General features: G+C 43.8%; 1 protein-coding gene across 3 annotated transcripts in view; it reads left to right on the forward strand.

The window, feature by feature from the left end:
• Positions 1–17,372, forward strand: part of ANO6 (anoctamin 6) — a 278,097-nt gene that overhangs the window by 82,271 nt on the left and 178,454 nt on the right. Inside the window, exon 1 of one of the 3 annotated variants that reach the window (XM_031462717.2) lies at positions 8,979–9,677. The exons of 1 other annotated variant lie outside the window; for it this stretch is intronic. In XM_031462717.2, coding sequence (XP_031318577.2) covers positions 9,605–9,677 — 73 coding nt within the window. In that variant the 5' untranslated portion in view covers positions 8,979–9,604. Of the gene's footprint in view, positions 1–8,978; positions 9,678–17,372 lie in introns of those variants that run through there. One more of the 3 variants, XM_010989569.3, reaches the window with a different exon arrangement.

Genomic DNA, 17,372 nt, shown 5'->3' on the forward strand with positions numbered 1-17,372 from the left:
GGATTGGCTATTAGTTGGTATGAGGAAAACACTATGTGAATGTATTATTTATGTAGAGATGACATGTCATGAGGTCTGCAACATTAACTTGATTCAATGTAATATATGTAGAGAGACAAACAGATCAAGCAAATACAACAGAACATTCGCAATTGCTGAAGCTTGGTGGTGAATGGATAGATGTCTGTTACACTATTCTTTTAACTTTTCTGTATCTCGGAACGCTTTCAAAACAAACATTTGAGAGGAAAAAGATAGCTTCCGCAGCTCCTACCAATATATTTCCCAGTACACTTGCATCTGTATCCTTGTCTTCTCTATGGTGTTTGCGATGGAAGTTTTGTCTTGCTTTGTACAGCCAATATCTCCATGGTGGACTGGAGCCCATCAATTTCACTTATCTGAAGACAGTATGACAGTGAATTTCCCTCCTGTCTCCCACCTTAAACCTTTCCCTCTCTTGGCTCCACATACCCTTCTGTGTACTACTGCATTTCTCCACTACCTTATACAGAAAAATGCAACTCAATTTTGAGTGCCTACTGTGTGCTGGGAATATGGTAGTGAACAAAAGACAAAAGCACTGCTCTCATGAACTCAGCTTTTAGTTGGTGAGGACAGATAATAAACAGAATAAGTAAACAAATGATGTGGTATGTAAAAGGGAGCTAGGAGATAAGGAGAAAAGAAAGCAAAGTAAGAGAGTGGGGAATACACGTGTCGAGGTGACTACCGGGTGGCTGACAACCTGTATGGAACTCGCACAGACAGAGTCTTGCCCCAAGACAAGACACGGCTTGGCAAGCAGAGTCTGTGCTACATTCCAGGCTTCACTTTATTGCCCTTGACCAGACATCTGGGTAGAATAAACATCTTGCACAACCATATGGAGTGACTCTGGAGATTTTGCAATTTAAATAATGTGGCTTGGTAAATACTTTAGATTTTCCTATAGTTAGAATGGGGAGCTGTTGTGGAGCAGAGAGTAATATGATCTGACTCCTGGTGATGCTTTTAGCATCACTTTGGCTACTGTGTTAAGAGTGGACTCTAGGGAGATGAAGATGGAAGTAGGGAAACCAGATAGAAAAATAATCCAGGTAAAAGAGGATGATGTCACAGATGAGATGTTTGTGGTGAAGGTGGTGTGTAGTGGTCCGGTTCTAGATATATACTGTGATGGGCTTAAAAGGATCTGCTGATGGCTTGGAGATAGGGTATACAAGAAAGAGGGGAATCAAAGATGACTCCAGGGTTTGGGGCCTGAGCAATCAGAGGGATGGAGTTTTGATTATCTGAGATGGAGAAGATTATGGGTGGACCAGAATTTTGGAGGAAGATCAGGAGTTTGATTTTGGATTTGAAATTTTATTTTTTTTATTTATTTATTTATTTATTTATTTATTTATTTATTTATTTATTTATTTATTTAATTTTTTTAAACATTTTTTATTGACTTATAATCATTTTACATTGTTGTGTCAAATTCCAGTATAGAGCACAATTTTTCAGTTATACATGAACATATATATATTCATTGTCACATTTGTTTTTTCTCTGTGAGCTACCACAAGATCTTGTATATATTTCCCTGTGCTATACAGTATAATCTTTATCTATTCTATATATTTTTTTAACATTTTGGTTTTGAAATTTTAGCTGCCTATTAGAATCCAACTGGAGGTGGATCTAGAAGTCTAGAAATTCATGTGTCTTAAAGAGTTTCAAGTCTCCTCCAAAGAGTTGTCTGTAGTCATTGTTACCACTCCCTCCCTTCCCTCATCCTCATGTGAACTTGTGGTATGTGAAGGGATACATTTGGTCTTTGTCCCCAGTTCTTGGCACAAACCTCAAACCCTTAGACTTCTCTGAGTGATAGGAGTGTCTTTCGTCCTTCATGAGGATCCCCTTTTGAGCTCATGCTAATGAGGTGCCCTAGGGCGGCGCCCCTAGATAGCCTTAGGTTGGGGCGGGTCACTAAAAAGACCGCATAGAGTGTTGGAAATCTCATCCCTACCCACTGACCTCTGAGAAGGGAAAGGAGGCAGGTGCTGCAGATTAGGTTCCATAAAAAACTCCTGAAAACAAGATTTGATAAGCTTCCAGGTTGGTAAACACATCCAGAGGCTGGGAGGATGGTGCACCCAGGTCCCATGGGGACAAAATCTTCCACAGTCAGGACTGTTCTGGGTCTCGCCTTATGCACTTCTTCATCTGGCTATTCATCTGTATTCTTTACAGAACCCCTTCTAATAAGCTGGTAAATGTAAGTAAATGTTTCTCTTGAGTTCCGTGAGCAGCTCTAACAAATTAATCAAACCCAAGTTGTGGGAACCTCTAATCTGCAGCAAGTTGGTCAGATGCACAGGTGACCACCTGGACCTGTAATTGGCATCTGAAGTGGGGGGAGGGAGTGCAATTTTGTGGGACTAAGCACTTACCTTGGGTGATCGGAAATTATCTCCAGGTAAATAGTGTCAGAATTGAGTTAATTGTAGGGTACACAGTCAAGTGTCCACTGACAACTGGAGAATTGTTTGGTGATGTTGGAAAAAACACATTGGAGAACTCATTCCAGACTTTTGTCCCCTAACACTGCTCTGAAACTGTGAGATCACTGATGACTTTCCATCGCTAAACCCGATGATCAAGTCCCTTCACACCTGAAGAAAACTGTTCCAGGTACAGGAGAATATGATGTCTTTACAGAGTCACCGTACCAGATTCATTTGACAGAAGAGATCATTTCCTCCTTTTTTTGAAAAAAATTTAACTGAACCTCATCCTATTTTGTTTTTCCTCATTCCTCACTGGAAATCTCAGTCTCCTTTGCTAGTTTCCCTCATTTTCCCAGTGCAAGTGTGGGAATGGAGAGTCCTAGAGCTTAGTTCTCTGACTTATCTCTTTATATAGATTAACTTTCCAAGCAATCTTATCCAGTCCTAAGTTTCTATCTCCAGTGCAGATTTCTCCAAACTCCAGACTCATGACTACTGGACATCTCCACGTGGATGTCTAATCTCGAACTCAAATGTATGGGTCTAAATCCAAACTCCGCCACCCTTACGGTCCTGTGGTCTTCCACATCTCAAAAACAGCAACTCCATTCTCCTAGTTACTCAGGTCAAAATTTTGGCAACACCCTGGACTCCCTTTTCTCCTCATATCCATATAGTACATCAGAAACTCTTTTCAGATCTACCCTCAAAACATATCAACAGTCCATGTCTACCACTACCACTCTGGTTCAAGATCATCATCCCTTGTCTCAGTTAAAGACCTCATCTCTCACCTGCCTCCCTTCTTCTATACCTCCTCTTGATAGTCTGTTTTCCATAAAGCAGTCAGAAACGTTCTTTTAAATGTAAGTTAAATTCTGCTATTCATTTATTCAAAACTTTCCAAAGTCTCACCACCTTATTCAGAGTAAAACCCGAAGTCTTGCTGATCGCAAAAATGACTCTCAGCTCCCCCCTCCCCCACCAAGCCTGACCTCCTCCCACTCTCCTCCTCCATCGCTAACGCTGCAGTCACTGTGGCCTCTCTGCTTCTCTTGAAGACACTAAGCATGCTTGTCCTCAAGGCTTTTGCACTTCCAGTTACCTCTTTTTTTTTTTTTTTAATTGAAGTATAGTTGATTTACAATGTTGTGTTATTTTCTGGTGTACAGCATAGTGATTCAGTTGTACATTTATATATATATTCTTTTTCATATTCTTTTTCATTATAGGCTATTACAAGATATTGAATATAGTTCCCTGTGCTCTACAGTAGGATCTTGCTGTTTACTTTATATATAGTGGTTTGTATCTGCAAATCCCAAACTCCTAATTTTTCCCTCCCTCCCCTGCCCCTTCCTCTTCGGTAACCGTGAATTTGTTTTCTATGTCTGTGAGTCTGTTTCTGTTTTGTAAATAAGTTCATTTGTGTCTTTTTTTTTTTTTTTTCAGATTACACATTTAAGTGATATCTCATGGTGTTTTTGCCTTTTTCTGTCTGGCTTACTTCACTTAGCATGATGATCTCCAGGTCCATGCACCTTGCTGCACACCTTTACCTCTTCTAAAGCTCTGTTCTGTCAGGGACTGACATGTCTTGGTCCCTCACTTTCTGCAGGTCTTTGCTAAAATGTCACCTTAACAGGGAGGCTTTCCCTAACCACTCCATGCAGATCTGTCCCCCAACCATCATTCTCTATCGCTGTTAGAGACAAGTACGACGAATGTACTTATTTATCTGGGAATTCCAGGGGGTAGAGATAAATAAGCACGTTTGTTTATTTGTCTTTATTCACTGGAATGGAAGGTTGTGAGGGCAGGGATGTTGTCTGTCTTTGTCTTTTGTTTTTACTACTGAAGCCCCAACACCCAGGCAACGGGCCAGCATCTAGTTAGTTCTCAGTAACTCAGAATGAAGAATGATGGGGGTCTGTATCAGAACAGTGATGGTGGAGACGGCTGGCAGCCAGACTCCAGGCTGGCTCCCAAAGATCCCTGCCTGTGGTCTTCATGCTCCGTAGAAGCCCCTCCCTCAGTGAGTTGAGCTGATGGACCTGTGTAACCAATGGCAGAAATGACGATGCCTGATTTCCAAGGCTGGGTCATACCGGATGCTGTGGCTTCTACCTTGCCCGCTCCTTTGAATTGCTCAGGGAAGACGTGTGACATCATGAGGATGCTCAAGAAGCCTGCAGGCAGCCGGTGTAGGAAGGAACTGAGGTGTCTGCTAACAAGAAGCACCAGTTGCGAGTGAACTGTCTTGACTGTGAACCATCATAGGGGCAGACCTACAGCACTAGTCCTGCTTTCAGGTGACGAAAGCCCTCGCTAACATCTTGACAAGAACTTCGAGAGGATGCAGGCCAGAACCCCTTGACTATGCTGTTCCAAATTCCAGACCCCAGAAACTATGTGAGATAATGCATTTATTGTTGCTCTAAGCCACGAAATTTGGGGTAATTGGTTATGCCACAGTTGTCATGACCTCTTTGCTGGTTCTCCTTGGAACTTTTTTTTTCAATAGTAGCTAACATTTATTGAGAACTTAATATGTGCCAGATGCTTTACTAAGCTCTTTTTAAAATGTATTATTATTATTTTTTATTGAAGTAGAGTGTGTTTACCTTGTTGTGATAATTCTCTTTGGAACTCTTGTACTTGCTTTTCTTTCTCCCTAAATGCTCCACTCCCTCAGATAATTGTATGTCTTAATCTCTTGCTTCCTTCAAGTCTCTGCCAAAATGTCATGCTGTGCGGTTATGTGGCAATGTAACAATAGATAACAAATACAGAATGTGTTTGTAGTACCCTGCAGGTAGATGCCACAGGATTTAACCGCTGGGTGGATATAGGGGATGAGAGAGAGGAAGGAGTTAAAATGATTCTCAAATGATTGGTTTGTGTAACTAGTCGGTGCCATTCCTGGATTTTGGAAAACAGTTTTGGGGCAGAGATTATATATTTGGTTTTGGATCAGCTGAATGTGAAGTGTCTGAAGAAATATCCAAGTGCAGATGTCCAGCATGCACAGATGTGCCATTGGCAACACAGAAGAGAGATCTGGGCTGGAAATAAAGACCTTAGGATCAGGGCCAGCTATACAATTTGCAGGGCACAGTACAAAATGAAAATGCAGGGTCCCTTTGAGACAGGAGGGAAGAGGGCAGGGCACAGCCATTAAAAGAATGACACAGCAATTAACACCAGGGTGGTGGAAGATTCAACTCCCAGTAGACCTTGTGTATCAATATACGCTCACTGTAATACAGTAGCATGCTAAATGGTACTCCCACGGGTGCCATGACAGCTTCAAGGCTGACCATAAAAGGTCAAAAAGTGGGTGATGGCCTAATTCCCAGGAATCCCAGCCCCTTCCTCAATGTAGTTGGAATAATCCTCCCACTTGTTAGCCTCCAAGCCCATAAAAATCAACCCTGAGCCTGAGAGAGGCTTCTTCTCTTGCCTCTCTCTCACCTTCTTGAGATGGCCCACACTCTGTCTATGGAGTGTGTATCTGCTTTTACTTTAAACACCCACCCTCATGCCTCGTGGCCTCTTTGGAGGCCTGCACTCTGTCTATATATATATATATATATATCCCTCTGAATAAATCTACCTTCAGTCTACTGGGGTTCACTCTTGAATTCTTTCTTGCTTGAAGACAAGGACCCTCACTTAGCTGGGCACATCTCAGGGACTCGACTGAGACCTGGGACACGGCTATCCTCTCCCGCCCCACATGTTTCCTGTATCATGTTGTTCAAAGAGCCCTTGGGGCCCATCAGCTGTTCTGTCCTCATCCCGTCAATTTGTAGGACCTTCTGGCTAAGGGTGGGGAGGTTGAACCAGATATCTCCCTTTCCCATGGCCTCTCCAAACCATGTTGGAGGGACAATCTCCAAGAGATTGCAGCTTCCATGCCAGGATGCCCCAGCACAGGTAAGAGGCTCACCCCTACCGAGTTGCCCACTGAGTGCACTGTGCACTGCCGGTCCAGGACAGCTGCCGCCATGCCTGCCCTAAGACACCATGGGTGCACGCACATGACCCTGACTTTTCCTGTGCCTGTGCCCAGTTTCCCCTGGTCCTGGTGGTCCTGGTCCCTGGTGCTGGTGAGGAGGAGGGTGGGCAGGGCTGAGATGCCAGAAAATGGTGGGGGTGAGGGATGGGAGTGGAGCTGAGAACCTATCCCAAGGAGGCAGAGAGGTCACAGGAGGCAGGACAGCATGTGAACCAAGGCATGCTCCACTCTCACATTGGACTTAACTTGCAAAACAAAAAACCCAAAGATAATGTTATTAAGAATTTCAAACCGGCAACCACAGAGCATTAAGACCTCAAGCATTAAGCCCTTTTGAATGCAGGACCCTGTGTGAATGAACTGTTAGTATGCAAGAAACTGACCCTGCTTAGAAAGATAGTGAAGTTATAAAACTGAATGAGTTCAGTAGAGAAAGATGAGAAGAAAAGAGGCCTGAGTATGGAATCCCTAGAAACATCAATATTTAAGGGATGCACAGTGAAAGATGGTCCATCCTGTGGCCAGACAAAGGTGGCAGTTAATCAGAAGACCAATGAAGAAGAAAGTACTTGGTTTATGATCCCCTACTTGGAAAAGCTTTGCAAATCCTATAACCTGGCCATAGACTGTTAGGCACATTTTATTTCATAAGTTATTCATGACGTAGATGACAATGTTTGAGAGTCAAGGGTGTGGTTCATACATAGGCCGATTAACTCTGATTATTTTTGAAGCATATATTACTCAGTTGAAAAAAATAATGCGTGAAAGAAGCTGCAAGCAATAAAATGAATTAAATGAAAGAATGGAGTTTACTAAGAATAGACTTACAGCTAACTGAAGTAAATAATTCATTTCCCTTCTAGCAACAGTCACCTTTCCATATAAGGCCTGCAACATCTATCAAGCAAGAAAAATGTAAACTCTAAAATCTGTGAAGAATTTCAAATGGCTCATTGAAACCTGCCACAAAATCATCCACAAGAGTTTTATAACTGCTAACTTTGAGCAGTCTTCGGACATAAGAACCAGACTATTTAGTGAGAGAACCATGGCAGAGAGTTGATTAGGCTTTATGAGCTTAGAATTGGTGGGGGGGAAAAGTGAATTTTTAAAACAGATTCAGAAATGTCTCTGGAAGTGGTTTATAAAGTGGCTAAAAGCACAAATTCTGGAACAAACTGCTTGGGTTTGAAACCCAGCTCGGCCACTGACTCCCTGTGTGATTTTGGACAAGTTACTCAACCACCCTGTGCCTGAGTGAAAGAGTGGTAACAACTTCTGGGGCCGTTATGAGGATTAAATGACTGAACATAAAACATTTAGAACTGTGTCTAGCACACAAAAAGTACCATATGCATTTGTTAAATGAAAATCGTGAAAACAAATCATGTAACCAAATACCTCTGGAGTTTCTATTTTAGTAGGTCCCATAAGTACTGGGGAAAGAGTTCGCTAAAAGAAAACAATTTTTTCTCCTCATTTTTTCTTCTTTATCCTCTCATCTTTTATTGTTTCCCCCTCCTATTTTCAGAGTACTGTGTTGGTTTCCCTTTATATTAAAATGTTTTTTTAGTATTTCTTTTCGAAAGTTTTCTTACGAAATTAGTACAATGTTTCCTGGATGTTTTCTAAAAAGTAATTTTCTCATGTCTTATAATGCATATTCATAGCTGTCTTCCCAGTCTCACTTATAGTTGGTCTTAATGTTTTATTTTCATATGAAAATATCGGAAATAAGTATATAGGAGAATACAATGCATAGATTTAGTGTTATCTTAATATTTATTCTTATTATTATAATAATTCTGGAATTTAAGTGGAAAATATTAAAAATTTCAGTAAATGTTAGGGGGACAATGACTATAATAAGGATTTCAAATGCAACCTCTAGCCCTTTTGAGAAGTGAAAATGGACCCATCTGAATTCACCAGCTTCTTTAAAAAAAGATCTGCAGATTCACAATCCTAGGAACCCACCGTTCAAGTTACCCCATGTGTCTTAAAAGCGGAAATCCCTTTGCTTTTGTGCTCTGGCTGCTTGTGGTCTCCAGGAATGCATTCTTACACTCTGCCTCAGCTTTAATTCGGTACTTTGTTTCCTCTCGTCATGACTGTGTCACACTGCTTTAGAGTTTACACCTAACCACAGTGGCGGTCTTTACTTCCTTTGCCTGTGTGACACCGAGCACTAAGCTCTGGAGGCCCCAGATCTCCGCTCGCTCGGTGATCATCTTCCGACCACTCCCTGTGTGCGCTTCTGCGGGCGTGGGTAGGGGGCGCTTCTCCCGCCTCCTAACCTCACTTTATGCGGAAATCCTCCTGCCTTTTGTAAACATGTTTCTTTACATCTCGCTCTCTTGGTCTCTTTTCTTCTGTTGTTATCTACGAGTTTTGGCTCTTTTCTCTGTACTCTCCCCCTCCCCATTCCCCTGCAGAACACACGTTCCCCGCCTTTGGAGTCAGAGTAATTGATACTTTAAGGTCCTCCACTGGCTCCACGTATCCTTTAAACACTACCCAGACGTGCTCCTTCGGGGTCCTTCCTGTGAGCTGCAGCGGCGTTTCTCCCCTCTCCGTAACTGATGTCAAAGAAAGCCGGCCCCAGGACGTCCCCATGCATGACCTTGGAACAGAAAGCCGCCTCGTTTGGGGGCAAAGTTTGGGGAACCCTGTCCACTCCCACCCTCGCGGGCTCTCGCCTCCCCCTTCCGCGAGTTCACTCGCGTGCCCAACGCGGACGCCAGCTGCTCCCTCTCTTCTCCCGACTTCCTTCTGAGAGCCTCGTAAACCCAGGGAAGTTCAATCATTCCGCGACGAGCCTCGGCGCTCACTGGGCATGCTCAGTGGCCGGGCCCGGCTCGGGTGGCCAGAGGTTGCCTTGGGCGCAGGGCTCGGGTCGGCGGCCGCCTGGGCTCGGCTTCCCGGAGCGCGGGCTGAGCTCTGCGGCCCCTGAGCCGGGAGCCATACGCGCCCCGCCGTCCCCGCCTGGGCGCTGGCCTCTGGCCCCGGCAGAGCGCCGTCGTTCGGGACCCCGGGAGCCCCCAACTTCCCGCCAATTTCCAAGCCGCTTTCGCGGGGAGCCATGCAAATGATGACCAGGGACGTTCTGCTAGAAATGGAGCTGGAGGACGACGAAGACGAGGATGGGGATATCGGTAAGCAAGGGGTTCTCCGGGATGGGCCGGCGCGGGGCTCCGCGTCTGCACGCGAAAGCCGGAGGCGACGGGGGAACAGTCGGGGACTGCGTTTGGGCACCGCACCCTCCTGGTGGAGATTTGCGGGGACCCTCGGCCGCTCCGAGGAGCTCGGGCACCGGGAGACCGGGAGGAGGAAGCCCGCGCCGCCGGCTCGGGGCCGCAATGCGGCGGCTTTCTGCGGCGGACCCGCAGCCTCCCGACTCGGCTCGCGGCGGGCGTGCGGGCGGCCCCCGGGAAGGCCGAGAGGAGCGGGGCACGCGCGGGTCCCCAGATCAGTTTCGGGACGGGCAAGGGGCGCGGCTCCCAAATGGTCACGGTAGATACGGGGACGCCCCCGCGCGCGGAAGTCTTGACTCAGAACAACAACTTTTGGGTCATTTCCTCCGGCTCGAAGCGGCGCGGGGGATTCCGGGGAGTCGGCGCGGGCGGCGAGCCTGTGGGCGGGGTTCGGGGAGCGCGCTGGGGGTTCGGGGAGCAGGGGTGTGACCCGCCTGAATCGTCCTTAAGGCGAAAGCAGAAGCGCGGCTCCCGGACGGATGGCGAGGGCTGGGTGGGGCGGCCCGGGAACTGATTTGTGACCCCGGGTCGCGGGCCAGGATCCTTTTTCCATCCGCAGCGCCCGTGGGGGGAGTGATGGGAGGGGGGAGCCCTTGGCAGGCTGGACCGCAGGGCATTTCTACCCGTCCAGAGGGCCCCCGGAGCTTGGGGGCAAGCCTGGGGCGCCCCACTTCCAGTTAGTTAAAAACGCTTAGCAATAGTGGACGAAAGGAAGGGAGAGCTAAGAGTTTAACAGAAGGGATGGGAGGGGGTGTGGAAGGGTTAAACAGTTGAAGGAGTGGGGAAAAAAAATAAGGTCCCTAAAGAGAATACTGTCGGGGAATGATTACATATTGGGTCCCTCCAGAAGACTGGCAATTAAATTACCACGCAGACTCCGCCGTCAGTTTCCTGGACGCCAAATCAGTTTAAATAACGTAACAGTTCCTGCTCGTGTACTAATCTTCTCTAATATATTCTCTTCTAATATATTCTCTAACATAGTCTAATATAGTCTTCTCTGATAACTTTAGAAGTAACTTAATTTAGTAGTTAGGTTTAGTTTTTCGTTCATATTTTAGTTACTGCTTATTTATTTTTCTGGTATTTCCAGCTCTATTGAGATACAATTTGACATGTAACAATGTGTAAGTTTAAGGTGTTCAACGTGTTGATTTGATACGTTTATGTGTTGCAGAATGATTACCATCAGAGTTTGCTAACACCTCCACCACTTCACTTAGTTACCATTTCTTTTTTGTGGTGAGAACATTTAAGATCTCTTAGCAACTTCCGAGCATATGATGCAGTATTATTAACTATCATCACTATACTGTACATTAGGTCCCCAGAACTTAATCATCTTATAACTGGAAGTGTACCCTTTGGCCAGCATCTTCCCGCCCTTCCCCCCGCCCCCATTCTATTTCTGTGAGTTCACCTTTTTTATATTTCATTTATGTGATTTCTCTATTCCTGTCTGATTTACTTCTCTTAGTATGATGCCCTCAAGTTCCATCCATGTTATTGCAAATGGCAGAATTTCCTTCTTTCTCATATCTGAATAATATTCCATTGTATATCTATACCACATCATCTTTATCCATTTATCTGCAGACAAACAAGTAAGTTCTTTCTGTATCTTGGCTATTATTGGCACTGCTCATTTAAATGCAAAGTCAAATTGAATAGAAAGGATTACACGCTATGGTTTAGATTCACCTTTTATTCATTTGAGAACAATTTGTTAGGTATCCATCCTTACAGAGGGAGCAAATAGTATTATTTTTTACAGGTGAGGAAAGCAGAGCTCATAGGTTGATCTGCCTCACAGCTAATTAAGATTCAGTCCCAGGTTTTCTGACTTGCAGGACCTGTGCAGATTAATGCGCTTTCCACCTGGTGACCCCCGCTGTCGATAATGTAGAATGCTGTTTAGCAGGCTTTCATAGTAAATCATAGGAACAAACTTTAAAAAGTTATAATGAAATTAGCCCAGTCTGTTTCATGGGAAAATACTCTTGACTATTATGAGGTGAGGTGTCACTGTTTACATTGACAGCTGTAAATAAATAAGGGTGAAAACTCAAATGGAAATTGAAGCAAGAGACTCAGCTTTGTTTTTTCCCACTGTCCCATCAGTACATCTCAGTTTAGAAAGAAAACCAACTTGGTCTAGTCTATGTTTACCTGACGAGGCGTCATAAAATTCACCTTAAGTGTGTGGCTTTTTAACTTTTTAATTACAGATGCAGTTTATGTTGGTTCTATCTTGTCAAACAGCATAGCTGTACTTAAGGAAAAGTTAAATCTCTCTACCTCTCCTTCATCCCTCCTCCATAGTCTACTAATATTAATACTTGAATGTGTATAGGGATCAAATTGACATATTTTATGTCAGTCAACAAAGATCATTTAAATAGGTCCAAGCAATTTGGGGTTGCTATGCAAATTTAATGTGGGTTGCAGTGATTTTATATCAAGGGAAAATGTTTCATATGCCAGTGAAAAGTTTGTCATTGTAAAATATTAAGCCTTTATAGAGATGATCAGAAGTAGGCTGATGGCATACAGCCTTTTATGAAATAATTATACTTTCCAACTGTGGGAGAGGATACTCTGGTGAAATGAAGATTATAATTTTAACCTCTGTCTGTAGTTTTGTAATGCAGGGCTACGTTAAAGCTGTTGACTATCTATCGTATTTCTCCTAGTACTTGATTGTCATTACTTACAGTTGTATAATAATTTAAAGCCCACTCAGGTACTGAAGATTTCTATGAAATCTCTATAATTAGTAACTTTGTAATTCAGAGCAAGAGAGTTATTTTGATGTGAGTCAGTTAATTTGCAAGAGACAAAAAAACTATGTAAACTAGATGTGGTTCCTGGTTACATCATAGACATGTGTGGAAGTGTGGCCTCTAGTAGATGGGGATTCAAGGCTGTTTTGATTTTGGTTTTTACTTGTAGGTTTCTGCTTGCTCTTGAAGCATCATTGAGTACTTTAAGTGTAAGGATTGCTTTCTTGTTTGGCATGAACCAATCTAGAGAATCAAAAACGGTACATCTCACTGTGGGTGTCTTTTCCATATTTACTTAACTCGTGGCCACCAGAAATTGTGCCCAAAGGTTTGTAAAAGAGGCAGCCTGCTGGCATGAGAGCATTTTTGCAAAAGGCTGCTTATTATCTAAATCAGCTCCAGTTGTGGGGAAGGGGATTTAGCTCAGTGGTAGAGTGCATGCTTAGCATGCACGAGGGCCTGGGTTCAGTCCCTAGTACCTGCATTAAGATAAATGGAGCTAATTAACCACCGCCCCCCCCCCCCAAAAGCAAGGTGATCAAAACCACATGCACATGCTGAGAAAGAAGGAAAGAAATCAGCGCCAACAACCATCCACAGGTGTTACATCCAGGCAGTAGAGGCAGGAAATACTTGGCTTATGGCCTTTATTGCACTGGTGCTGGGGGAGGTCACAGGTTGAGGCAGGTTCTCTGCACCTCATGTGCAGAAGAGGGTTTTCAGCTGCCTTGCCTTTAGGAGCACAGCACCCCCTCCACCCTGCCCCACCCCAGTTAATCAGTGAATTGAATTCAGCATCTTTCTGTGGATGTAGAAAGTGATTGAAGTATCTTTTATAGCCAGAATGTAGATATTTAGTATGCTGTTTTATTTTGTTTCCTGCATTTCCATGGTTCACACTTGGCTGAGGGAAGAAAAGTGCTCTCAGAAAAGAAGGAAGTTAAACAACCTAGAAGTTGAGAATTCCGTTTTGTTCAGGGGCCTTACTAAGAACTGTGGCCTGGGATAATGGCTTCTCAGATAGCTCTGAGGGACTGTTGCAGAGGTAAGGGAGGAGCCAGGATGTATAGGAGCTTTTTGCTGGAAAAAAAAAAAAATGTAGTTGAACATCCAAAGACTAATCACAAAAAAACAGACATCTCCAGTTAATGATTTTAGTGCTTTTCTTTGTATTGGAAAATGTAAGAGTCTGGGTTTATTGAAATCGTTGCTTTGAAATGCATGTTAGCTGTCTAGGGCCAGGGTCCTGCTGTTCTCCATCCTGAATCTCCTTCGGGGTGCATCATTGGGGTGGCTGCAGTGGTTGGTGGCTTTATGACAGCAACATCCTTTGTTTACTGAAGTGGCAGGCGACATCCCAGTCTATCCGTGGTAGAGTTTCCTCTTGGGGCCCCACAGCTCACGGTCATGTCATTGAGGTGGGGGATGGGTGGGCAGAGGCCCATTACCCCCGAGAGATGATGGTCTGCTCCTCTCAGGTGTCTTTGTTGGCTCCCTTTTCACTGTCACATTTTTATACAGACTGATCTTCCTATGCTGAATCTATCCCCTCACTATGAACTTTGTTTAATCACTCGCACGTCTGATCCAGGCACCATTTTTGCTTTATCAACGTTAATTGTGCAAACCTTCTGTGCTCGGTGTAGGGTTAGGTGCTGAAATGGGTGTTGGGAGACTAAGAATGAGTAAGCCTTGGCCTTGGAGATACGGGTTCCATGGAACCAGCCATTTGCAGTCAGTGTACACATTATTGAGGTATGTGCACAGCCATGGATGAGGATGGAAGAGCGTCACTGAAGAGATTGCTGGGCTGGGGGTTAAAGAACCGGGCAGGCAGAGGAGACTCTGGAGTTCCAAGTAGTTCCTGTGATGGAAGCGAGCAGTCACTAGGCTGGGAAAGCAGGGAGGGGCGGGACCCTGAAGAATCTCGGCACGTTTTAAGGGCTCTCGATTTCCCCCTGAAGGTGATTTGGAGCTCCTGAAACATTATCAGGAAAGGAGGGCAAGGCTCAAATTTGCTTTTGGAAAGCTCTCCCTGGCAGTGCATTGGAAAGTGGTTGGAGAGGAGAGATGGGAGGGGTAGGCATTTTTGGCTATCACGTTCAGAAATGGCCTGCAGTGGCCCTGGAAACAGAGCACAGTGGGTCTGAGAGCTTATGAGAGAGGCACCATCTGTAAGGTCTGGGGACCGAATGCTTCCAGCAAGCAGAGAGGAGTCCGGGGTGACTCTTGGACTTGAGCTGAGTGATCAGGTGGAAAGTAGTGGCAGGAGGTGTAGGAGGGGAGAATTTTGTATTGTTCCAATAAACTTTACACTTTTCTCCTCTGCTTTGGCTCAGACCACACCCCTTCCAGGTAATACCAGACTCTCCTTTCTCAGCAGCTCCACCTCCTTCCAAACCCATCCCAAACGCAGAAAGCTATGATTCTCTAGCCCAAAGCACCTGCTGATAATGCTCACACCCTTTATTTTTCTGTTTGACACCATGGGCATTCACATTGTATATTTGTTGTTCATTGTTTTTGCATTAATTACCCCCCAATTGGAATGTAAATTTCTTGGAGACTGATTCTAGATGACACAAGACATCTCAAATGCTGTAGACATTCCATTACTGTAATTTGAGAAAATTCTCTCTTCTTCCCCCTCTTCTGAAATGTAAGCTTTCCGAAGGCAGGTATTTTGTGTGCTTTGTGTTCTAAGCTTTGTCCCTAGTGCCTGGAATGGTGCTTGATATTCAGTGGAAGCCAAGCAAATCATTGTTGGAAGAAGGAATTAATGAATTACTCTTTTAAATAATAAACGTGATGCTTAGTGGTTTTTCTGTCCCTCGTCGAATTCTCTTCTTTAGCACTTTGAGATGCCCTCAGTCACCTGTTATAAAAATGTTGATTGTGTGTATTCCTCCAGACACTCTGCTCGGTTCTGTGGTCCCCGACCCCCAGTACCTCACTGTCTAGGAAGGAGGCAGATACATGAATAGATAACTGCTGTCCTCTGGGATTAATGCTGTAGTCAAGATGTGTACCTGGGTCCATGGTGGTACCAAGGACAAAGCATGTAACCTTGCTTAGGGGAGTCCTGGATGGCTCTACAGAGGTGGTGCCTGTGCCTGCCCTGGAGGAAAGAGAAGATAGGTGAGGGGATGGGGCTACAACAGTGGGCATCCCTGAATGTGCCATGACTTCTCAAAAAATGAACCTTGATGCTTGCTGCCGTTGCCTTATTTGCTATGACAGGGGCTCATATGTATATGGGGTGTGTATGTGTGTGTGTGTCCGTCTGTCCATCCCCTCTACCAGGGACATGACAGGTAAAAAAGCAAAACAAAGCAAACTCATCTTTAAGTCTTTCTCTCTGAGCATAGTCAGTCTTATCCTGTTTCATAAACCTTTTGTTATTTTCAGTTCCAAATCCAGAGTCACTATTTATCATCCATGTTCTAACTCTCGAGTCAAATAATTGCTTTCCAAGAGGTTCCCTCTTCTACGTGTCATTGTTCTTTGGGTCTGACACAAACACAGCTCTAAAAGAGGAAGAGTTCTAGACACACACCTTTTTTTTTTTTTTTTTTTTTGCTCAGGGGTTTGCAGCAGTCACATGTTGATTGCTGTGCATGTATTTTTTTTTTTTCTTTTAGAAACCAAGAAATTTAGACAAAAACTCCTGTGAAGTTTTCCCTCCGAGAAATTCTGACATTCTTGTGGGGAGATTATAATATGTTGTTAACCCCACAGTCTTAGCTTTAAGTAAAAGGATGGTCTTGAACTCTCAAAGTGTTATTTGTAGCAAGTTAGATTCAAATCATGCTATTTCATGGAAGTTTCCACTCTAGCTAACACTTCAGGTTTTCTTGTCATCGTACTTATCAGTTTGTACCCTAGCCGCTTCAGTACATCTTAACAAAAAGCTTATAATCTCAGAGGGAGAAGGGCTATCTTATTTCCCTTTGTGCCCAACAGCCTGCATATGGTGGTGCTTTTCACATAGTCTCAAACATTTGTTAAAGGACTGTTTTTTAGATTGTAATGGGAAGCTTTGTTTGCTATACGATTTAAACTGCTTGATCTGCTTTTGATACAAATCAGTCCAGGCTGGGTCTGTGCAAAAATCACTAGTTTTAGAACACAAAAACATCATTTCCAATTACTTTCAACCAAGGAAATGTCCTTCTTGATTGACTGGTACCTCATATGTAAATATCGAGATCAGGAGAATTTAATACAGTCAAGTGATCGTCTTATGTCATGATTGCTTTTCCTTTAGTTTCTGTCTTGCTTTAAAAAAATGCAACTAAAATTAATTAGCATCCATCCCAAGAAGCAGCCAGTTTAAAGAATCCTGGATGAAAATGTCAACGATGGAATATTTTGGACATATACCAAAGAGCAATCCAAATACTATTCAGCCCCAAATCAGATGGAACGTTTGCACAGAAAACAAGTTGAAGGGTTAATAGGCAACTTACTCTGCCATGGTGTTTATTACTGCCCTGGCTACGTGTCTGAATACTAATTGAAAGAACTTGCTGCCGTAAGTCATTCAGCCGCTAAAAATACAAATGAAAGAAAAAATACTCTTTTGTGAAGTCCAGATGTTGCTTTTATATTTAAAGCTTTCAGTCTAGAACATTGAAGTGCTACTATTTCCCACATTATTTAAAAATACAAATACTTGAAATTAGGAGGGGGGAGAGGATATTGGTCATTAAAATTCTCTTTTCTATAATTTTTAACTTTGGCAGAACTTTAGCCAAAGGTCAAAGTCATGTAAATAGGCGTTCTTTCACAGAGTACAATTATGCAAATTATA

This window comes from Camelus dromedarius, chromosome 11 (assembly GCF_036321535.1).
Source record: "Camelus dromedarius isolate mCamDro1 chromosome 11, mCamDro1.pat, whole genome shotgun sequence".
In the NCBI taxonomy this organism is placed as follows: Eukaryota; Metazoa; Chordata; class Mammalia; order Artiodactyla; family Camelidae; genus Camelus; species Camelus dromedarius.